At 39.6% G+C, this 23,798-nt stretch overlaps 4 protein-coding genes and 1 long non-coding RNA gene across 8 annotated transcripts in view; 3 read left to right on the forward strand and 2 right to left on the reverse strand.

Annotated features, from left to right (window-relative positions):
• Positions 1 to 1,778: 1,778 nt before the first annotated feature.
• On the forward strand, positions 1,779 to 2,477 carry LOC121050051. Its single transcript, XR_005801663.1, has 2 exons — positions 1,779 to 1,845; positions 2,210 to 2,477. It is a non-coding gene; the product is annotated as an uncharacterized LOC121050051 (long non-coding RNA).
• Positions 2,478 to 2,507: 30 nt separating this feature from the next.
• On the reverse strand, positions 2,508 to 5,548 carry LOC121049919. The gene is made up of 2 exons (XM_040508372.1): positions 2,600 to 5,548; positions 2,508 to 2,540 (listed from the first exon to the last, which is right to left on the reverse strand). Exons 1-2 carry the CDS (start codon positions 5,546 to 5,548, stop codon positions 2,508 to 2,510), a joined length of 2,982 nt encoding a protein of 993 aa, XP_040364306.1.
• Positions 5,549 to 6,583: 1,035 nt separating this feature from the next.
• The window catches only part of LOC112169924 (protein trichome birefringence-like 13), a 47,174-nt gene continuing 29,959 nt past the window's right edge, over positions 6,584 to 23,798 (forward strand). The window contains exons 1-4 of the mRNA XM_024307030.2: positions 6,584 to 6,849; positions 8,171 to 8,351; positions 8,556 to 8,733; positions 8,844 to 8,984. Of these exons, the coding sequence (XP_024162798.1) occupies positions 6,613 to 6,849; positions 8,171 to 8,351; positions 8,556 to 8,733; positions 8,844 to 8,984 (737 nt within the window). The 5' untranslated portion in view covers positions 6,584 to 6,612. The remainder of the gene's footprint in view (positions 6,850 to 8,170; positions 8,352 to 8,555; positions 8,734 to 8,843; positions 8,985 to 23,798) is intronic.
• On the forward strand, positions 9,764 to 10,361 carry LOC121050050 (protein trichome birefringence-like 13). Its single transcript, XM_040508607.1, has 2 exons — positions 9,764 to 9,931; positions 10,072 to 10,361. Exons 1-2 carry the CDS (start codon positions 9,800 to 9,802, stop codon positions 10,336 to 10,338), a joined length of 399 nt encoding a protein of 132 aa, XP_040364541.1. The 5' UTR covers positions 9,764 to 9,799; the 3' UTR covers positions 10,339 to 10,361.
• On the reverse strand, positions 18,174 to 22,762 carry LOC112169927 (branched-chain-amino-acid aminotransferase 6). Of its 4 annotated transcripts, XM_040508606.1 has the most exons (10): positions 22,517 to 22,715; positions 21,397 to 21,814; positions 20,463 to 20,646; positions 20,139 to 20,315; positions 19,854 to 19,985; positions 19,340 to 19,435; positions 19,077 to 19,193; positions 18,891 to 18,989; positions 18,702 to 18,814; positions 18,174 to 18,541 (listed from the first exon to the last, which is right to left on the reverse strand). In XM_040508606.1, exons 2-10 carry the CDS (start codon positions 21,477 to 21,479, stop codon positions 18,430 to 18,432), a joined length of 1,113 nt encoding a protein of 370 aa, XP_040364540.1. In that variant the 5' UTR covers positions 21,480 to 21,814; positions 22,517 to 22,715; the 3' UTR covers positions 18,174 to 18,429. The 4 variants fall into 4 exon arrangements, with proteins under 4 accessions (XP_040364540.1, XP_024162802.1, XP_024162801.1 ...); XM_024307034.2 differs by lacking the exon at positions 21,397 to 21,814 and having other exon boundaries at positions 22,640 to 22,762; XM_024307033.2 differs by lacking the exon at positions 21,397 to 21,814 and having other exon boundaries at positions 22,517 to 22,729.

The raw sequence follows: 23,798 nt of genomic DNA on the forward strand, positions 1-23,798 counted from the left end.
CGATTTTGAGCTGAAGAAGATGATCGAAAAGCATGGAAGAATATTTAGAGTAAAGCTACAGACCAACCCCAAAATCAAATCCTTATTTGCTCCATGTCCCTCCCTCAAGCTCAATCCCATTCCCAATCCCATGCCCAAGCTCCGTCTCTCTCTCCGCCGACGCCTCTGCGTCTCTGCCACCACCCAAACCCTTACCCAACCCGTTAACGGAGAATCGACGACTGGAAGCTCCGAGACTTCTTCGGCGATTTCCGCGAGTTCCGGCGACTCCGGCCACCTTCTGGGCTACATTTGGTATGAAATCTCATCTCCTCGTCATACTCTGCAAGTGATGAGTACCCTCAGAAATTAAAGAGAAGAAAAACTGAGAAAAGATAGACTTTTATATAGATATTCGATAGTTGAATTACAAAATGAAAGTAACAGAGTATATATAGGCTATAACAACCAAAACGCTGCGTTTTACTAATAAGTTGGTATTCCTAATAAGTTGGTATCCCAACATCCCATCCTGCTGCAGAGACAACCACTCATCCTTGAAATCTGGATACAGAAACAACTACTCATCCTTGAAATCTGGATACAATCTCATAACTTCATCAGCTTCCATCCACGTTGCATCCTCCATAGAAGCTCCCACCCATTGTATAAGCCATTTGGTAACTGGTGCATTCTTTTTCTTGAAAATACCTCTTCCCAACACTTTAGCTGGGTACCACCTTGGATTCAAAGGGTTCAATGAAGGTGGCAGATGTGCCTGAACAGTTTTATTCGCACCAACTTTCTTTTTTAACAGTGACACATGAAAGACAGGGTGTACCCTTGAATCAGGAGGTAAGAGTAATTTATAAGCAACCTTGTTTACCTTAGCTATCACTTGGAATGGACCATAGAACCTAGGAGCCAACTTATTGGAGTGTCTGCGTTTCACTGACTGTTGCTTGTAAGATTGCAGCTTCAAGTAAACCCAGTCATTTATCTCAAACTCCCTTTCAGTTCTGTGTTTATCCGCATAGGATTTCATTCTAGCTCGAGCCTGCTCCAAATTAAGCTTCAATCTTGCCAAAATCTCATCCCTATCTCGTAGAGCAACATCAACATCATGAACATTAGTGGAATTGGGAAGATATGGGACGACCTTGGGAGGAGGATAACCATACAAAGCCTCAAATGGAGACATTTGGATTGCTGAATGATACGTGGAGTTGTACCAAAATTCAGCCCATGGAATCAATGAAACCCAACTACCATCTTTCTCAGTGATCATGCATCTCAAGTACTGCTCAACAGTTCTATTAAGATTTTCTGTTTGGCCATCAGACTCCGGATGGTAAGCTGTGCTCCTGTGTAGTTTAGTCCCCTGCATTTTGAAAAAAGCTTCCCAAAATTGGCTAAGAAAAATAGGATCTCTGTCTGTTACAATTGCTTCAGGCATACCATGCAATCTGAAAATCTCTTTCACAAATAATTCAGCAATTGTTTTAGCAGTATAAGGATGGCTAATTGGAACAAAGTGGGCATACTTGCTAAACCTGTCAACAATTACCCATAGTACTGATTTCCCCTGATCATTGGGTAGACCCTCTATAAAATCCATCGAGATGCCTTGCCAAGCTCCTTCAGGAATAGCCAAAGGTAAGAGTAAGCCTGGAGGAAGAATGGCTTCATAGTGATTCCTTTGGCACACATCACATTCCGCTACCCATTTTTTAACAAATTTTTTGACTCCAGGCCACATGAAGGTTCTTGTAACCCTCTTGTAAGTTCTCAGGTAACCAGAATGACCACCAACTAGGCCAGCATGACATTCATTCAACACTTTGTCTCTCCAAGAGTGAATCAAAGGTACAAACATTCTTCCTTTATAATACAGATTGTTATTATTAATGGAATATCCCTTTTTAGAGCACATACCTTGTTGAAGCTCATGAAATAGTTGTGCAGCCTCCGGATCTGCCAAAGTGTCATTCTGTAAATCAAACATGAATTGGGAAATGGGACTTGATACTCCCACAATAGTATTGAGCTCCCCTTGTCTAGAGAGTGCATCTGGAACCACATTGTTTTTCCCTGCCCTATACTTCACTGTGTAATCATATCCAATCAACTTGATCAACCATTTTTGCTGTGTTGGGGTAGTGATTCTTTGGTGAAGAAAATGTTGAATTGTCCTATGGTCTGTAATGATGTTAAAATGATGCCCGAGTAGGTACGGCCTCCATTGTTGGACCGCAAACACCACTGCCATCATCTCCTTGTCATACACGGACAAAGCTCGATGCTTTGGAGCTAACACTTTGCTTAAGAAAGCAATGGGATGATTATGTTGAGATAGTATGGCTCCAATTCCCAAATCAGAGGCATCACATTCAATGGTGAAGTCTTTAGTAAAGTTAGGGAGGGCCAGAACTGGGGTTGTAGTCATAGCTACTTTAAGATCTTCAAAAGCTTTCTCACTTGCAGGAGACCATTTGAACCCATCCTTCTTGAGCATATCTGTTAAAGGCTTAGCGATGATACCAAAGTCCTTCACATATTTTCTGTAGTATCCAGCAAGACCCAAAAATCCCCGTAATCCTTTCAAGGTTTTTGGCTTTACCCATTGCACAATGCTCTTGATTTTATTTGGGTCAACTGCCACTCCCTTTGCAGAAACTATATGCCCCAAATACTCAACACTATCAGCCCCAAAAGTGCATTTAGACATCTTAACTTTGAGATTGTGTTCCTGCATCCGAGTAAAGACTTGTGACAAGTGTTGAATATGCTCTTCCAAAGATGAACTATAAACGAGGATATCATCAAAGAAAACCAATACGTGCTTCCTCAACATATCTCTAAATACATCATTCATCAAGGACTGAAATGTTGATGGTGCATTGGTCAAACCAAATGGCATCACTAAAAATTCATAATGACCATCATGTGTGCGAAAAGCAGTCTTGCTTACATCCGCACTCTCCATCCTGATTTGATGATAGCCAGACCTGAGGTCAAGCTTAGTAAAATAAGCAGAACCACCAACTTCATCCAACAATTTGTCAATCACTGGTATTGGAAACTTATCCTTAACAGTCACAGCATTGAGGCTTCGATAATCTACACACATACGAGAAGTGCCATCTTTCTTCTTTACTAATAAGACTGGAGAAGAGAAAGGACTTACACTTGGTTGAATCACTCTGGCAGCTAACATTTCTCTCACAATTTTTTCAATCTTTGTCTTTTGATAATAAGGATATCTATAAGGGCGCACATTTACAGGAACTGTACCTGGAAGTAGAGGTATCCTGTGATCATGACTTCTCTTAGGAGGTAGAGAAATGGGAGGCTGGAAGAGTTCACTAAATTGTTCCACCAATTGTTTGAGTTTAGGATGGACATGAGGTTTCTGACTATTGTCATCTATGCGCCTTAATTCTATCAACATAGCTTCCCTCTCCTTAGCCAAAAGACTGGTCATCTGTTCACAAGTTATGACTTCAATGTTTTCAGATTCAACTCCCTGCAAGTGATATTGGAGGTCATTTTTAACAAACTTCATGGTAAGCTTGTCAAAATTCCAAACAATATCTCCCAAAGTACGAAGCCAAGCTGCTCCCAAAATGACCTCACATCCTGAGACGGGTAGAATATAAAAATCTGCTTCAATGTCTTGTCCTTGAATATCAAGTTGAAGGTTTGAAACATAACCTCTGGTCTTCATTATTTCTCCACTAGCTACCCGTACATTCATAGGGCAACCCTTGTCAACTATACCTATGTAATACTTGAGTAAACTGGGATGAACAAAATTATGAGTTGCTCCACAATCCACAAGTACATGCACTGACCTGTTCTTTCCAATTTGGCCTTTCAACTGCATTGTCTCTGGCTTGTTAATATCAGAAAGTACATGTAAAGAAATGAGTGGAGCTTCCTCCATTGTCTCACCGGTAAGTAAATCCTCCATAACTACAGCATGCTCTTCACCTTGTGATCCAGCAGCATGCTCTTCACCTTGTGACCCAGCAGCACTAAAACCCTCAATAAGTAAAGCTCTAGCGCCTCGTTTACATATATGATCAGAAGTGTAGGGTTCATCACAAAAGAAGCACTGTTTTCGATTCCTTCGATCTCTATACTCAGCTTGGGAATACTTTCTGTCAGCTGAGAAGTTTGAATGATTGCGGCCATAAGGTTTTGCAGTAGTGGACTGATTTCCAAACTGTGATCTCTGTACAGGAGCTGGTGGTGCAACAATCTGTTTGGTACCTAAAAAAGAAGATTTAGACTGGTTTTGTTTCCAATTCTTATGTCCTGAATTTCTCGCTTCAAAAGCCTTGGCAAGCTCAAAGGCCTCCATCAAGTTGGAAGGTTTCATAAGGCTCACATCAGTTCTAATTTCTTCTTTCAACCCTCCTATGAAGCAAGCCAATCGAAGTTCAGGAGAAAACCCTGGTGCTCGGCAAGACATTTTTGTAAACTGATCTCGGAACTCTGTAACAGTACCCACTTGTTGCATTTTTGCCAAAGCAGCTTGGTAGTCAAGCTTATTGTACCCACCAAATTGCTGCAGCATCAGCTCAACTAAGCCAGACCAGGAACTAGGATTGTCTTGTAAATGTAATTGCCACAAACTAGCAGCTATACCAGTCAAGTGCATCGATGCAATGGAGATTTTCTTCTCTTCTGGAATTTGATACAATTGAAAAAATTGTTCAGCTCTATTAAGCCACTCCAAGGGATCTTCCCCACCAAATACTGGAAAATCCAACCGAATTTGTTTTATGGTAGGCAGATTTGGGTCCTGGACTTGATGGTGGCTCAACCCATGGTTGTGAGTATGTTGATAATGATATGGATGAAATTGACTATGTGGGTTGAATTGGTTATATGGATAGAAAAAGTGAGGATATGGAGTAGTAGTTGTGGCATAGATTGGTGGAGGTGATGATGTATTAGAAATGGTTGGTGTAGTAGTTGGGATGCTCCGTTTGGATTGGAAGCCACTCATACCCATAGAACTACTTTGGGGCCCTGTTGGTATTGCACTAGTCACACTGGAATGAAATCCACTAGTTGGTAACTGAGATTGCATAGAGCTTTGTGGCATATGATGTAGTGGAATCGATGAATGAGTGTTTTGTGGTGCTGATTTAGAACACTGATCATGTTGATAATTTCCAAAATAGGAAGGATCATAACCTAAAATGGGATTATTAATCAACTTTGGGTCCATGAACAGTCTAGGGTCATTACTCATTCCATAATCCCCAGCTGTTTGAAACCACCCACTCACTCCATTCACTGATGAATAAATTCCAGCACTCACAGGTTGAGAACCAACAAATTGACCACTAGAAACAGGAACATTATGACTAGGCAAAGACCCAAATAGATATGCAGATACATCTATAGTCGTAGTAGTTGGCATAGTAGTCATACCACCAAGCGATCCCGTTATCGAAGCATCCGGCGATGGCGAACTCAGTTGAGGCGGCGGTCCAGCGCCACTAGTCTCCACCAAAGCTTTGGAGCCCAAACGAAGTTGTCGGAGTTCCTCCATGAGCTCGGATTGAAAGGAAGAGTGCTAAGCTTGGATCTTCTCCATAGATTCTCGCACCTCCTGGAATTGGAGCATCGTCTCCTCACGATGAGCCTGCAAGGAAAGCTCATAAGGCGGGTCCACCAACGAAGAAGACGAGGCACTCGTAACCTTCTTCGATCCCCCCCATCGATTTGGTCTCTGATACTAGATGATGAGTACCCTCAGAAATTAAAGAGAAGAAAACAAAGAAAAAATGAGAAAAGATAGACTTTTATATAGATATTCGATAGTTGAATTACAAAATGAAAGTAACAGAGTATATATAGGCTATAACAACCAAAACGCTGCGTTTTACTAATAAGTTGGTATTCCTAATAAGTTGGTATCCCAACAGCAAGCCTATACAATTAGATTTTGAATTTGATCGAGTTTTGACAATTTTGTTTCTGGGTTCCTCTCGGCTTCGATGCCGTCACCGACGCCGGCGACTTCCTCGGCCTTTTTGGGCTTCGTTTCTTGCTCGGCTGCACCTACAGGCCAACAACCAAGAAGCTGGTTGAGTTGCTGGCGTGAAGATCATCCGTTCGTCACCATTCCAGTCTCGGCAGTGAGTTCTTGGAACTGAGTTTGGGTCAATTGGGGTCGATTTCTGGTTTAAACAGCGTCAGAGGGTGAGGCGGCGTCTGTGATGAGAGCCCGACGGCGTCAGAGGGAGAGTGGAGATGGGATAGAGATAAAAATGCTGTGCGGCCTTGGATCTCATCTCAAAGGCTTGATGGCAATCCGTAATTGCCTCTCCCAAGGGAGGATAGAATCTGTCATTTTGAAACATTCATTTAGCTACAGTAAGTACCGCTACAGTAGCTGCTGGCTTCTGGCTTCTGAAAGCTGGGGTCAGGCAGCTTCTCCTTTTCGCGAGAAGCTGCAGTGGCTTTTCGAATAAGCTGAGCATAAGTCAGCTAACCAAACGCATAGTCCTCTTGTGCTTATAAGCAGGGGAGCTAAAAAGCCCCCCCAAACATAGCCAAAAGCTACTTCCATAGCCGTAAAAGGTGCGCCCAAATCACGTTGGGTAGTGCAGCATGGCATCGAGAGACCTCTCTCACTCCCCAAACCAGACAAAGAAAGTCCCTTTCTTCTTACCTCTCCTCTCCCTCCTCTGCTTCATTTCCATCTTCGCCGTTCTCTCTTACATTAGAAACACATCCTCCGTTCCCTCCCAACCTCACAGCTCCCTCCAATTCCGGAATCCCCCCGGATCCGACCCGACGGAGCCGCCCGGGTCCTGCGACTACTCCAATGGAACCTGGATCCACGACCCGAATTAGGCCTGGCATTTAAACCCGTAACCCGCAAACCCGCACTATACCCGCACGCTAAAAACCCGCACAAACCCGCCCGTTTATTAATCCGGGCTAAAAAAAGCCCACACTCAAAAAACCCGCAAATTAACGGGTTTTGCGGGCTAAACCCATTGGAACCCGTTAACTAAAAATCCTTCCCAAAAACCCATTTCCCATTACCCATACGGGTTCCCTTTTTTTTTTTTTTTTTTTTTCATTTTTTTTTTCAACCAAGGCATTTTTATAATTTTTCTTATTCTCCATGAGGATGACAGTTGGATCTTCGTATAATTGTGAAAAGACTATTCAAAAGGAGATCCGTGAGGATTTGACCGTTAGATCGTCGTATAATTTTGTGAGGATGATTCTAAAGGCGATCTGGGACGATCCAACCGTTGGATTTTCGTATAATTGTGCAAAGATGATTCAAAAGGCGATCCATGAGGATCCGACCGTTGGATCGTCATATAATTTTGTGAGGATGATTCTAAGGGCGATCCGGGACGATCCAACCGTTGGATCTTCGTACAATTTTGAGAGGATGAATCTAAGGGCGATCCGTGAGGATCTGACCGTTGGATCATAGTACAAATTGGTAAAGATGATCATCTAAGTGATCCATGAGGATCTGACCGTTGGATCGTGGTATAATTTTGAGAGGATGAACCTAAGGGCGATCCGTGAGGAACTGACCGTTGGATCATCGTATAAATCGGTAAAGATGATCATCTAGGTGATCCGTGAGGATCTGACCGTTGGATCGTCGTATAATTTTGAGAGGATGAAACTAAGGGCAATCCATGAGGATCTGACCGTTGGATCATCGTATAAATCGGTAAAGATGATCCTCTAGGTGATCCGACCGTTGGATCATCGTATAAATCGGTAAAGATAATCCTCTTGGTGATCTGTGAGGGTCCGACCGTTGGATCGTCGTATAATTGTGATTTGTGAATTATTTTTTTGTCAAAAAAGGAAAGGAAAAAAAATCTAAAAAGACAGAAAATAAAAAATTTCAAAATAGAAAACCAAAAAAGTTCATATAGAGAAAATAGCAAATGAAGGGGATATATATGTCTTAATTGGTTTTAATTGCTTGGATAAAAAGTTAAAAAAAAAATTAAAAAAAAAGTTTACGGGTTTTGACGGATTCCAACGGAAAACCAGCAAACCCGCCGGGTTTGGCCCGCGAAACCCGTTAAGCTAACGGGTTCTTACCGGGTCGGCCCGTTAAAAACCCGACCCGTTAAGAACCTGCACCGTACCCGTACTATACCCGCACGTTGCCAGGCCTAACCCGAATGCGTCTCCCAAGTACGACAACACCTGCAAGGAGATCTTCAAGGGCTGGAATTGCATTTCCAGCAACAAATCCAACGGCCGCGAACTCGTCAAGTGGAGGTGGAAGCCTAAGCACTGTGATCTCCCGCCGTTCGATCCCGCTAGGTTTCTTCAGATGTACAGAGACAACAGCATTGGTACTTTCTCTTCTCCATAATTCACTTGAATTTGTGAATTTTTTATTTCACTAAATTTAGAGGCTTTAGTGTTCTTGGAGACCTAATAACTAACAATAAGTACTAGTTTGATTCAGTGTTGCTTGTTATAGAAGTTTCTTAAAGTAGAAATCAATCTTGAATCTGGTGTTGAATGTAAGAGCTTGTGACTATTCTACAGTGCAGGGTTTATTGGTGATTCCTTGAACCGGAATATGTTTGTTGCGCTTTTATGTTCGCTGAAACGCGTGTCAAGTGAAGTAAAGAAGTGGCGGCCAGTTGGTGCTGATCGAGGGTTCACTTTTCTTCAGTACAATGTTACGCTTGCGTATCATCGGACAAATCTTTTGGCTCGTTACGGTAGGTAACCTATGTTTCCAATTGTTTGGTGGTTTACATGTTGCAAATGTTGAGCTGCAGATTTTCATGTATTAGTTGGTATAGTTAAGCTGGTTATGCTTCTCTTTGATGCAGGTGGTCAGCCAATTCTAATGGTGGCGTGCTGGAATCTCTTGGATATAAAGAGGGTTATAGAGTTGATGTTGACATTCCGGTTGACACATGGGCAGAATCTCTCAGCTTTCATGACATTCTGATATTCAACACAGGGCACTGGTAATAGTTTCCTTCTAATATGCCATTCCCTTTAAATGTTGCAAACACATTTAGAACTTCATGAGTTTTGTTCTTTTCCTTATCTCTTTTTCTCTGCATATAAGTATATTAGCCTTATTTATTACTTATGCTGAATTTTTTGTTGCAATTACAAAGTTTTTTGTATCAAAGTCAGAGATCAGAAGTCTAGTCTAGTTATCTGTGTTATAGTCAGGGATCACAACACTAGCTTATTATTGACAATCATGATACAATTTCTTTATATCGTCTGCGAGTGAGGATATTTTTGATGCAGAAAAGCATATAATACATTGAAAAACATAAAGCAATTTGTGAGCTCCTTGGAGATTGTTGGTTTTCCCACAAGTGTACAAGGGGTAAAAATACGCTAGTAATCAACCAATCTGTCTTCAAAAGGCTATAAAGACGCTATTTTGAATAGGAAAAACAGTGTAAATTGAAAATGCAACAAATTAGGATCTTTTGCTTGCGCTGGCTATTCATTTTAACTTTTGTTTTTTGTGAACAGGTATTGGGCTCCTGCAAAGTTTGATCCTATGAAGTCACCTTTGCTTTTCTTTGAAAATGGTCAGCCTGTGGTTCCTCCAGTACTTCCTGATGTTGGCCTCGATATGGTCATGAAACACATGGTATAGCAACTTTTAAGATGAAAGCTTAGTTTTTTATCATGTGGAAGTATTCTAGTGGTCATGTCTCTAAAATCTTATCAAGATGTGAGGCTAAAATCTCTTGTGCATATGGTACTGTCGAACACATGCTATTTCATTGTTAATTAAGTCTGTTCCTTGTAGGTAATGTTTGTGCAGAAGAGACTGAAGCCTGGTGCAATCAAATTCTTTCGTACTCAATCTCCTAGACATTTTGAAGGAGGTGACTGGAACCAAGGTGGTTCTTGTAACCGGAAAAATCCTTTGTTGCCAGAGCAGGTGAGTCGCATGGCACTATGAACTGATTGAATGCTTCATTTACTTGATGCTTATATTGAGCACAAACCCCTTGTATGCCCTTTGTGTAAACAATTTCTTGTATGCAACATCAAGATAAATAGTCATGGTTTGATTTTCAGGTTGAAGAACTCTTCTCATTGAAGAATAATGGAACAAATATAGAGGCACGACTCGTGAATCAACACCTTTACAAGGCCCTTGAGGGGTCAGGTTTCCATATTTTGGACATAACCCACCTGAGTGAGTTCAGAGCAGATGCTCATCCATCTGCAGCTGGTGGGAAGAAGCACGATGATTGTATGCACTGGTGCTTGCCAGGAATAACAGATACTTGGAATGACTTTTTTATAGCACAGTTAAATAATGTCAGATTTAAAACAAAATGAACCTTGTGCGTTGAGATTTTTCAGTTCTTTTTTATTGCAGTATTTCATTCCATTGAAATTCTCTTGTGCAAGTCACAGATTTCTGTCTCATTCCAGAGAAAGCTTCAAAATAACCCTCTGATCACAGAACCGTTCGCCCGAGCCAGGGTTTGTTAGTCCGTAGGTTGGCGCGGCTCTAGCACGACATATTGTGGGTATGACCTACTTAACAAACAAAATTTTGGGAGAGGAGGAACCTGTCTAAAACATGAGGTCATTCCTCGCTTCTCAAATTTTCCATAAGAGGAGAAGCATGTTTCGGAAGAAGTTTTTAAGTAAACCCTTTCTGAACTTAGACAGAAACCAATCACTAAAATTTTAATAATCAATATGGAGAGAATTTTGCGTAGGGCACTCGCACGAGACACGTGGTGGGGAGGACCAATCACTGCCCAGAAGGGGGGTGATTTGGGTATTGCATTTTAGAGAATAGGGGCAATTTAAAAAAAGATGGAAAATTTGCTTTCTTGTCATTGGGTGGCCGAAAGATTCGATCCCTGCTTTTATTTAACAAAAAAAGAAAAAGTTATTTAAGAAAAACTTTACTCTTTAGCTCAGTGGATCTGGCATTTGACTAAAACGATACTTCCGTCAACGGCAGGGTAGTTTGCTACGTCTACAAGCGGCCGAGATCCAGATTCAATTGCGAAGGAGATGGCGTCAACCTCTTCTCCTTCTCGATGGAATTACGATGTGTTTTTAACTTTCAGAGGGCCAGATACGCGCAAGGCGTTTACCTCCGAGCTGTATCATAGATTAGAACGGAGAGGAATTAAAACCTTTATGGATGACGCCGATCTTCAGGTAGTAGATGTCATTAGCCCGTCTCTTTTAGCTGCAATTGAGGAGTCAAGATTTTCCATTGTCATTCTTTCACCCAACGTAATTTCTGAATCAAAGTTTTGGCATGTTGATTTTTTTCTGAGGCCCTGAGGGATCAGGATGGAAGAAAAGGAATGGAGAACAGTGATTTTGGCACTCCGCTTTGCTATTTGTTTTTCCACTTGAGTGCCAATATCACTCCCTTTACATTGCGAATTTTTTTTGTAACATGTTACATGCCAAGTTGCTAACTGATTTCTCTAAACTTTTCTTCCTCTCATAACTGATAAAGAACTTGTTGAGGAAATTGTTAGGCAAATTGAGAATTGGGTGGTGCCAAAATCCTCAAGTGGTGACAAGGGCTTTGTAGGAATGGATTTCCGTGTTGATGATTTATTACATAATTACATACGTCAGGATTTGGGTAAGGTACGAATTATAGGGATACATGGCATGCGAGGAGTCGGTAAGACAACAGTCGCTCGAGCTTTTTATGATGATTTCTGTCGGGATTTTAAGCATAGATGCTTTCTTTTCAATGTTAGAGAAAGGTTTAAAAGGGATGGCCTAGTTTCTTTACAAAAGAACCTTCTTTCTAGCATCTTGATGGACAAATTTGAATACATAGAGGATGAATATACAGGAGCTGCTATGATTCAAAGAAGTTTATGTAAAATAAAGGTGCTTGTTGTTATTGATGATGTGGTTCAGTTGGAACAATTAGAAAAATTGGCTGGAAGTCGCAACTGGTTCGGTCCAGGGAGCAGAATTATCATAACAACCACGGATATTCACTTGTTAGAGGCACATGATGTTGATGCTACATACAAGGCTACCGTGTTAAATTCTGGTGAAGCTCTTCAACTACTGAGTTTAAAGGCTTTCAAGAAAAGCTTCCCACCAAAAAATTATTTGGACCTGTGCTACCATATTTTAGGGTATGCTCAGGGGCTGCCGTTAGCTCTTGTGGTTTTAGGTTCTTTTTTATGTGGTAGAAAGCACAATGAATGGGCAAGCGCAATTGATAGGCTAAAAAATACACCAAATAGAGGAATTATGGATGTGCTTCAGATTAGTTTTGATGGTCTAGAGGACATAGAGAAAGAAATATTCCTACATATTGCTTGTTTTTACAAGGGGAAAGATTGGGATCGTGTGACACAAATACTAGACTATTGTGACCTGAACCCTGAAATTGGACTACGTGTTCTTGTTGATAAATCTCTCATTACTACTTCCAGCAATGAACTGTCAATGCATGATTTGCTACAAGAAATGGGCTGGGAAATAGTTCGTCGACAGTCTCCTAAAGAGTCAGGCAAACGTAGTAGATTATGGTCTCATGAAGACATCCACCATGTGTTGAAGAAAAATAAGGTAATAGCTTGATTATGTAGAAAAAAAGAAAAAGAAAAAAGAGAAGTAGATTACTATACGCATGTGTGGTTTGTTCAATAATCTGTTTTGGTCCAGCAGTATTTTTGCATTGTAGACCTCACATTTTATTCTTGTTTTTATTTTTTTTATTTAGGGAACAGAAGCAATCCAAGGGATGGTAATGGAGTTGCCTAAATTAGAAGTGGCTCATTGGAATCCAGAAGCCTTCTCAAAATTGTCTGAACTTAATCTTCTCCATATTTGTAATGTGGACCTTCCCAAAGGCCTCACTTGTCTTTCTAATTCCTTGAGACTCCTGGAATGGCCTGGGTGTCCGTTAAGATCTCTCCCACAAAAGTTCGAATCAGATGAACTTATTGAACTTAACTTGTGTCACAGCAATATTGAACATCTTTGGGAGGGAGAAAAGGTATGGCTGTTAGTCAATAGTCTACTATTTGTTTATTTGTATAAAGAAAATTGTTTGTTTTGGTGGCTCACTCTTTTGATTTTATAAATGTTTGTGCAGAATTTTGACAAGTTGAAGTTCATCAAACTCTGCCATTCTCAAAAAATTGTGGAGACCCCAGACCTCACGGGCGTTCAGAATCTTGAGAGTTTAGATCTTGAAGGATGTAAGAGTTTGGTAAGAATCCATCAATCCCTCGGATTTCTGAAAAAGCTTATTGTCCTGAATCTTAAAGACTGCAAAAGTCTTGAGAATCTGCCAGGTAGAATTGAAATGGAATCTCTTCAAACATTAATTCTGTCTAACTGCTCAAAAATTAAAAAGATTCCCGAGTTTGATGGAAATATGGAGCGTCTGTCTGTGCTTGATCTCGATGAGACTGCCATTGAGGAACTGCCTGTTTCAATTGGACGCCTGAGTAGCCTTGTGTCATTGAATCTAAGTAACTGCACAAATCTTGTCCGTCTTCCAAGCACCATCAATAATTTGAAGTTTGTTAAAAATCTTAATCTTTCTGGATGCATGAAACTTGGCAAACATCAGGAAAGCGTGGGGGAGAGGGAATGTTATGAGGAAAATGATGTGAATAGTGGGTCTGCAATAGAAATGTCATCTACCTATGATCTCATAAAGCATGTGAGAGGTTCATTCTTTCATGGATGCGAAGTGAATACAGATCCAATGGGTTTCCGCTTGCCTATATGGGGTCTCTGTAATTTAACATATCTGAACCTGAGTAATTGCAATCTTGGCGAAGGAGCATTTGCCAACGAATTTGGTTACTCTCCCTCTTTGGTGACCTTGAATCTAAGTGGAAACAATTTTGTTCGGCTTCCTTCAGGCATTGGATCGCTTTCTAAGCTTGAGAACTTTAACTTGGAAAATTGCAAGAGACTTCAAGAGTTGTCAGACCTTCCATCAAATAGGAGCCTAGATTTAAGGGCAGATGGTTGTACTTCACTGAAATACTTGTTTGATGCATCAAATTTGAACAGATTGAACAAATCATATTTCAATTTCATCAATTGCTTCAATCTAAATGGCAATCAGGGATGCAATAACATAGCATTTGAAATGCTGAAGACATTCATGTATCAGGTACTTCCTCTCTAAGCGTGTGCTTTTCTGCTCATATACTTATAGACATTAATCAACTAACATCCTATCTCTTCTTGCACAGGGAATCTCTGATAAGAGGGAAACTTTTCAAATTGTAATTCCTGGAAGTAATATTCCTGAGTGGTTCAGCCATCGAAGTGTTGGGCGTTCATTAAGTGTGAAGCTGCCTCCAGATTGGGATAGCAGTAGGTTTATGGGATTTGCTGTGTGTGTTGTTTTTGTACTCCATGAGCACCATCAGGTTGATGAGCTTGATATTCATCAATTTAAGAATTTTAACGCTACTCATCATCTTGTATGTTGCCTGAAGCTCAATGGAAGAGAATTAGAAGTATACGGCAGACAGCCTGCATTTCGCTTTAGTGAAGAGTTTTGCCAGCTGAACTCAGATCACCTGTGGCTATTTTATGTATCTCGTGATAAATACTTTGGTACAGAGTGGTGGCATAACAGTTGCAGTCAGCTTGATTTCTTATTTGAAACCAGAGGGCCAGGTCTGAAGGTGAAAGAGTGTGGAGTCCGTCTGATATATGAGCAAGATGTGCAAGAGTTGAACCAAACAACCACTCAATCAAGCAGTAGGATGTCTCCATATGAGGATATATTCAACCAATATGATATTCCAGTTGAAGGGGAAACCAGTGGCCCTGGTAGCAGAACTTGCAGACTTGAAGAATTGTAGGACTCGCAGAAATAGAGGGGATCCACCATTGGCCACTCTGAAGGACCACAATTAAAGGACTTTCTGATCCCTTGGTTGGAAATGAGTTGCAGATCATGAATGGCCAATGCATCCTCTTCTCTCATTTGAATTTCTGCTGTAATTACATTCTGAAGCTCTCTTGCTTTCGTCTTTTTACAGTTGGGTGAGTTTCGATCACTCTAGTTTTGATACTTTTCCTATTTATTAGAGGACTCCCCAACTTGTTTCCAAATGACACTATAATCTTACTTGCATTAAAGTAGTTTTACAATAAATTAAATTGCCTCTCTGTAGTTAGTTTGGCAGGAAAAGCATATAAAGCTTCTCATAGTGATTATAGCCTATTAGCTATCAGTACGCTTGTATGCTTGCACCGTTAAGATTATACTTTCATACCATGTATTCATGTAGAGTGGTGTGCTGTTACAGAGAACTATTAAGTAACCTCGCATTGCATTTTCAGTGGATTGTATGAAATTATGTGGCTTCCCTTGAAAATGATCATCATGTGTGTTTATATAGTAAACCAACAAGACGAACGGATGTTAAATTTTCTTTGGAAGTCCATCCTTGTACAATTGGACATATTTTTTGCAATTTACATGTGGTACAGAGTTGTGCCATCTTAATTAGCCATTAATTATTGAGTCCATAAGAATGCATTGATTGCACCAACTACCTGGTGTGATGGCACTGGATTTTCCTGAATAAAATGTCTATCTCTGGTCCATCGAAAGTAACAGGTTCACGGAGAATAGAAAGAATTGATGCTCAATGTCATGTATTGTTCTGTACTGGCTTTCTTAATTTACTCTCATGCATCGTTGCTCCGAGTACAAAGTTGATATTCAATGTCTGTGATGAAGATATTGTTATGAGAAATTCTAAAGGACACCCCCCTGTTCATATATATATTTCCTCACATTTTTTTTGACTTTTTCGTAATTCTAGATTATGTTTTAGTGATCCTTTCTGGCAATAAGGACTTTCACATGCCAGGTTGGTATAAATCTTTTCTTCATGTTCTCTGCAGGTTCAAGGTATTCCATTTGATATAGATAGCGAGGGTCAAGGCAGTACATATGTATAAAGGTTACTTGAACTTTCCTTTGTAATCCAGTACGTGCAAATTCATATGGACTTGATCAGCTTACTTTCCTCTTTCCACTTTCACTTGTGAAACTTGAATTCATTAAGAAGGGGAAAATGGTTGGATGTTGGTTTTAACTAAAGTCGGGTTTAAAATGGAATTAACTGCTAGAAGTTTAAAGAAGTTACCTGAGACATGGCCCTGTCTGTGCATATGTGTTTGACTTCTTCTGGCTGGACTTAATATGTATTGCTTTCCATCTTCCTTACCAGTTTGCGTGAGGTTCTGTTTTGATGTAATGTAGTATTTTGTCGAGATGTATGAACTTTTCGTTTGGGTTTTTGTTTTGTACTTTTTTCAATTATGTTCTGCATAATTATCGAATTATTCAAGAGATTGTAAAAGGAAAATTAAATAAATCTGATGTTGAAAAGAGGTTGGGCGTAGAGGCCAAATGAGATGCCAGCACATTCGGTTCAAGTTGCCTCGGGTGCATGGCAGAATTCGCCGGAAGAAAGGTGTGTAGCAATTAGATACAGCGAAGCAGAAGCAAAATAAAACTTCGATTCAATCACACTTTGTCTGCTACGTACATGCATCCAAAAACAGCATATTGATCGAGACGACGATCCAAGACTACGGACTGGTATCCCACGTCGGCTATGGGTAAGGCCTAATGGCACTGCTCCCTCTTGAGCTCTCTAGGCCTTTTCTTTTGGAAATGATTCATGATGCTGCTTGCCTATACAACAATCTTGACATACTTTGTTGGAGGGAGGACAGATTTGAGACTGGTAACCATCTTCTTCTGATATAGTGTCTTCAATATTAAAATTCAAATGACCACTCTTGAGCAGGAATGAACACTCTTGATTAGCAGCGGAAACAGCTTGTTTGGTGTCATCTCAACATTAGCAAGTAGAGTCCTTTGAGGATCATAAATTTTACAAGCAGCTTTTCTGATTGTGGACACATATCCCTTCTCTTGAAGGTGACCAATACTCAATAGATTACACTTCAAATTAGGAACATAAAACACATTGGAAATGGTTTTAATATATATGAACATTTTTAGTTCTAATTTGAATAGCACCCTTCCCCATATAACATTCACAGTAGAATTATCACCAGATCTCACAACAGTGCGCAATGCTTCATCCAAAATAGAGAAAGATGACTTACTACCACACATGTGATTGCTGCACCTGGAGTATAAGTACCATGCGTTTACGTCAGGCTACTCGTTCATATGGAATGCCATCAAAAGTGTCTTCTTCTTCTTCTTTCCTTTTTCTCTGCGAAATTGGACTGCTCCCCATTCTTTTATTGTTTCTTTGTGAAGCTTTGCATAACACTTCAAACGAAAGTGACCATATCCATGACACCTGAAGCATTGGACCTTGTACTTGTCAAGATGTTCTCTGTCTCTGCCTTGGAAATCTAAGGAGTGATGATCATATTTGAGCTTGCTTCCACTGCCATCTCGAATACCTTACCTCCTCCTCTCCATTTGCCTTGACCTCTTCCTCTTGCTGAAAAATCACCCCTTCGAATCAGCTCATCAACTGATAACTCATCAATGTCTTTGGATTGTTTAATGAAGCAAATTATGTAATTAAACGTGTCACTCATAGAGCAAAGAATTTTCTCCACCACGGTCACATCTTGTATCTGTTCACTATGGATTCACATCTTATTTGCAATTGACATAACTCTTGAAAAATAATCTGATCACCAGATTTTAAGGGTCTCGAACTCTCTGCAAAGTGCTTGGAGTTGAGAATTAACGTTCGACTCTTGCATTGCCTTGATACTTCTTTTTCATCGAGTCCCATATCTGCTTGGATGTGTACTTTTAGAGAAAGGTCTCAAAAATTGAGCAATCAATTGCTTGGAACAAGTAATTTTTCGCTTTCAAATCCTTCAACTTTAGCTCATCCATTGTCTTTTGCTGTGCTCCTACCAATAAATCTCCAATGGCAGATTCAGTAACGCCTGTTTCAGTACTGAGGCCCCAATACTCGTTGGACCTGAGAAATTCTCCATTAACATTCTCCAATGGTCGTAGTGACCATTGAAGCAAGGTATTGAAGGTTGCACATAGTTGTTCTCTGTTGCCACAATCCTTGCTGTTGTAAGTCACACAAAGCTGCTGCCTTTTCATCTCAAGCCCAATAGGGGCTCTGATGCCAGATTGTCAGAGATACTAAACAATATGAAAGCTTGGAACTGAATGATTTCATTGATTGAAAAGCAGCTCTATATAAATAGATCAGCATACAAACAAACTAACAGAAATCTGGAACGACTACGCCATGATTAACAACTCCTAAGTTCATGGGTTTTCCTTAAAGACTTTATAAACACTAACAAACTCCTAGTAGACTAGGACTTCTACATATTTAAAACAATTGACAAATAGAATACTTATCAAAGATGACAAACTTCTGGGGTTTGGTACAATAAAGAAGCTCAGTTGACCTCTAAGGTCCATCCCTTCTTGTCCTCAAGACGACCAGTTTGGATTCCTGTTAGCGTTTCATACAGTTTCTGACATAACGCTCCTCCGGTTTTGTATTCAACCCTGCAATATATAGGCATGTTACAACAAAAATAAATGTTAAGGAAAACGCGGATTGGATTGTAGTTTTGATCCAATTACTGATCATATGATCGATCGATGTGGCTGTTTGATATGTTATTCGTTAGATCAATTATTAGGATCAATGGGGTGTTGCACTTGCCTCTTGTCTTGATAAGTTACAGCGCCAATAGGGTTGACAACCACGGCAGTTCCTGTGCAGAAAGCTTCATCGGCTGCAAGTAAATCCTCCACTGGGATCACACGCTCCGCCACCTGATTGACAATTAATTTCTTCTGAAAATGTTGTCTGATATATCAAGAATTTCAGCTCATTGGAACTTTAGATCACCTGGTAACCAAAATCAAGGGCAATATCAATGATGCTTTTACGGGTTACTCCAGGGAGGATAGTTCCATGTTTCAGTGTTGGAGTTGAAATGACATTACCCTGCAGGTACATCAAAAATATAGTCATAAAGCTATTCAGCAAAGAGTATATATGAATCTTTAAAAGCTAATAACTAATCGGCAATACCTTCAGAATGAAAATGTTAGCTAGTACAATCTCCTCAATGTTTTTACCAGTTGCAGAATCTAGGAATAAGACATCAGAGAACCCCTTGGCCCTTGCTTGCTGTTGTGTTTGGTAAACCTATAATGAACAATAGGTACAGCAGATATATCAATTTTTTTTTCTTTCTGTCTGCTCATGCAAACCAGTCGGTTCTTTTTTGTTGCTATTAATTAGAAAACCAAAAAAGATAACATATGATTAATTAGTTCTATATATGAGCTTACAGGTGAGTAATTGGTGACACACTTGACACCTCCAGTTCCACCAGGAGTAGCTCTGTGGATTTTATGCTCAACATACAAATTTAGGGCTGCCCTTCCCTATCACAGAATAAACGTCCGACTATTAGACAACCAGCTGCAGAGCCTTAAATCTTAATAAGCTGTCAAAGATTCTAATGAGTTGGCATGGGTTGACGATTTATGTCAAAGTGTCAAACTAACACCCTCTTTTTCCTGCAGTCTCATTCATCATCTAAAGAGATCGAATGTTAGTCAACCAGACCCCAAAATTACTAGTACAGACAAACGCACACATGATGTCGAATGGTTCAAAACAAGAACTCCTAAAATTAGATGTCTGATACCATCATAATAAAAATTGAACCCCACAAGCTTGTAACTGCTGAAGGAATGAGCACTGCTAGCTAGTCAACAGACATGCCCTAGCTAATAATTAACTTCAAATATGTTCTGCTCATACAGTCTAGTCCAGCCAGCTGAAATGGTTTACTCTTACCTTGTGATAATTACCAACTGGAGAAGCAAAAATTAGGAATGTATACTCCAGTCCCGGCCCCAAGCACAGATTAGATCCACTCCCCACGAGCAAAGGCCTAATATACAATGATCCTTTTCCTGGAGGTGGTACCTATATAAAGACGGAAATTAAATTTCCAATTGATCCAAAAACATGCAGTGTTCCATTGATTCCGCAAAAACAGGAATCCATTTGACAATGTTGCAAATTTCCTAAAACAAAATTTATAGATCATAAATATGTCATCAAGAATATATACAGTACCCAACGCTTGTTGGCGAAGACTGTTTGCTTCACAGCATCAACAAATTGCTCAACGGATGGAGATGGCATGCACATTCTCTCTGCACCCATAATCATTCTTAGAGCATTCTCTTGGGGCCGAAACAGCATAATACGACCATCTTCTGTTCTGGTCGCCTTAAGACCTTCGAATAGTCCCTGCAGACAACAAATAACTGAGTGCTCCAAGGTTTCTAATTCTAACCTAAAGTTCAGTACGGTATTAGACAAATGTACTACTGAACTCGCACCTGTTAAGAAATGAATTAACAGTTTGTAAAATAAATTAAAACATTGCTGACCTACCTGTCCATAATTCAATATTCCAGCAGATGGGCAAAGCTCAATCTTTCCAAAGGGAGAGAGATGTCCTTGTGAAAAGTTTTCTCCGTCGGAGCATTTCATGGTGTACATGTGATCGATTGGAATCAGTCCAAACCCAAGATCATCCCAGTTAATGCCATCAGCATAAATTTCACCTTTTTTCAGACTGCATTTTCACATAGAAATAAATATATAGTAAGTTGGAATTATTATTGTTAAGAAAGGCGACCATGACGGGTGAGGTCTCATAGTTGAAGTTCACTCTCCTCGAAGAAAACAAATTTTAGTATGACTACATCAATCATGCACTCATCTTGAACATTTGGAGCCTAGGCGAACAACGAATATATATATAGCAAGGAGATTTAGACCAATAACTGATAAGAAAAATCATGGTCAATCATTATTAGATCTAGATCCAATGAATTTTGGTTGTTTTGTTTTTCACTGTTATATCTAGATTTAAAGGCGGTTACATCTATATTTAAGAACAGTTAAACATAATTTGGTCAAGAATTGGCTAGGTACACATCATTGTGTACTTGAGATTTTGGGTGAAGTGTAGAATAAATCAGCAAAAATAAATGTTATATATATATAATTTTATTTTATTTTTGAATAAATGATAAGTTCATTGATAAAACTCATACCAAGAAGGCTATTACATACCCTCCGGCTGCCTCGCAATGGATAGAACAAGGATTCATGGTGAAGACCACAGTGATACATAAGGATAGACCGTCTACATTTGAACTTATCGCTCACTTATTTAAAGATAGCCTATAACTATGACATAATCTAATACATAGTTTATAGGCATAGAAACATAAAAGAAACTACATCTTCTCCTTGTCCTTAAGCTAGGGCTAAGAGGTTTTCCTGAGTACAATATGCTTAGGATTTCATCAGCATGTACCTTTTTGGATTTAGGCAAACTTGACTGCAATCGAGGGCCACCATGCAATTTTTGAGAGTGCCAACGTGCTGCCTCTCCACCATAGAGCCGACTCCTAGTAGCGCCGCCCAAACAACGACACCAATTACCAAATCTTATAGAAATCAAGTTGACAAGTGGAGCATCTTTTTGGGGGTAATCGTTCTTAATCCATCCATGGCACGGCTTCAGCGACACCAAGTACACAGAATTCAAAGCAAATCATCGTCAATGGAGCGATCGAAGGCTTGGAAACAGTATCTTGGGAGCGTGAGACGTTGTCTTGCTCCATGGAGGATATGTTGTTGATGATGGAGAACCAAAGCAAGGAATGGAAGCGATGGCTAAAGATGGACAACGTGAAGGAGGAGATGGACAGAGGTTGAAACCGTCACCCCCTCTTGGAGGAAAAAGAGGTTGACGGTTAGAAAACTTTAGCAAACGCATCCTTGTTTTCTTAGTTTATTGACCAAGACTATATGGATCCTGAATGTTATGATATATGGAAAATTCTAGTGTACTTGTGGGTATCTCATACCCACATTTACAAAAGTGACAACAAATTTGTTGTCAGAGTGGTAATGTTGAGTCATATTTTGTGTAATCTTAGTTCTAATAATGGTAATTACACCTCTTACGACATTGTTACAAGCTTTTGAACAAATTCTTTGTCAATGTTGTAATTTTTTGTGTAATCTTAGTTCTAATAATGGTAATTACACCTCTTATGACATTGTTACAAGCTTTTGAACAAATTCGTGGTCAATGTTGTAATTTTTGTTTAACTATATGTAAATAGTGTAAATGAATATGATAACTTTTGTTCTCAATGTTGTAATTTTGGTTCAAATAATTGTAATTTTTTGTTCAAATAGTTGTAAATGAGTATATGAAATATCCACAAAGTACCATAACTTGTCTCATGATATATATGTTATATTTCTTTTTAAATCTAAAATTTTGGAGGCGAATGGTAGGTGCCACTCTTAATCCTTAGCAAAATTTTGTGTCGTATTATCTCCACTTTTTTGAAATATATATAGAAAAGCCCATGAGAAAAGAAATCCTAACCACCATACAAAACAAATGAAATCATAAGCACCTGTGGTTCATAGATTCCGAAGTTGTTAAACCTGAAGAAGCTTCCATGGCTGCAAATTTGATTGTCTGCAGATCCGAGAGAGAGAGAGAGAGAGAGAGAGAGAGAGAGAGAGTATGAATTAACCTGGGAATATTAAGCGGAGACTGCAACCAAAACTTGCCTGCTTAAGCCTGTAATGATTACTTCTCCAATTGGTATCTTATATCTGTAAACAAAACAGGGTGAAAACTCCTATATATTGGTGGCTTGTGGAGGCAAAAGGTTATTAATGTCAACAGAACGAAGCAACGGTGAAGCTACCATTTTCAAGGTTGGCACGCACATTGCCTTTGAAGCCGTCGGGTTAGGTTAGTAGTCATGTTAAAATAATTTGGTGCACACCTACGCAATTTGAAATTTTTTTTTTAATGTTTTTTTATGGCATCGCAATTTGAATTTTTGTTTCTAAAGCTGTAATAATTTTCTTCAGTTTTTTTATTAATTGGCATCCCACGTGTGTTGGAAGTTTTTCAAAAATAAATAAGTCAAGATAAAACACTGAATCAATATAAGGGAATAATTAATTAGTTACACCTAATTGACAGAAAAATCAGAAACCAGTATGTCACTAAATTTTGCTCTAGTAGCTGGGTAAGTGACGATTTGAATGGGTTATACATGGGAGGGTTTTGACTTTTTAATGTGAAATCTAGAAACTTCTGCAAGGGGTAAAAATTGGCTAGCTTTAAGAAATTTCTAAAATGTGTTCGAACCGACTTGAGTTACCCGATTGGTTCGACACGTTGGTTTACTGACTTAGCGGTAAAATGTTGGCTCATATTCAGACTGATTCGATAGAAATGGTAATATAAGCTACCCATATGTGGAGGTGAAGATTTTTGACCATAGGCCTATACTTATAACTAGGCCATTTAAATGACCTAAATATAGAGAGCCTGACTAATCACGGGTACTGGAAGATACAACTTCTAGAGAAACTGACCTTACGCTTGAGAAAATATATATAAGATCGAGTGGAAATAGCCTCGAGCAGATAACCACCTCTTTGAAATGTGAGATGCAATTCTTAGGTTGAGCCTTGCGGTCTAAGTAAACTAGCGTTCTCATCCATAATTAACGGAAGTCCACAAATTAAGGCACTGAGGGCACGTGGCGTTGAGGCATTGGGTTGTGCCTCGAGAAGTCCAGCAGAAGTTACTAGCTCGAAACTTGCTGCCCAAATTTAGGAGATTAGTACTTGGAGCTGAAGAAACAATTTGATCTATAAATTGAAGGCTCAACG

Source organism: Rosa chinensis, chromosome 6 (assembly GCF_002994745.2).
Source record: "Rosa chinensis cultivar Old Blush chromosome 6, RchiOBHm-V2, whole genome shotgun sequence".
Lineage (NCBI taxonomy): Eukaryota > Viridiplantae > Streptophyta > Magnoliopsida > Rosales > Rosaceae > Rosa > Rosa chinensis.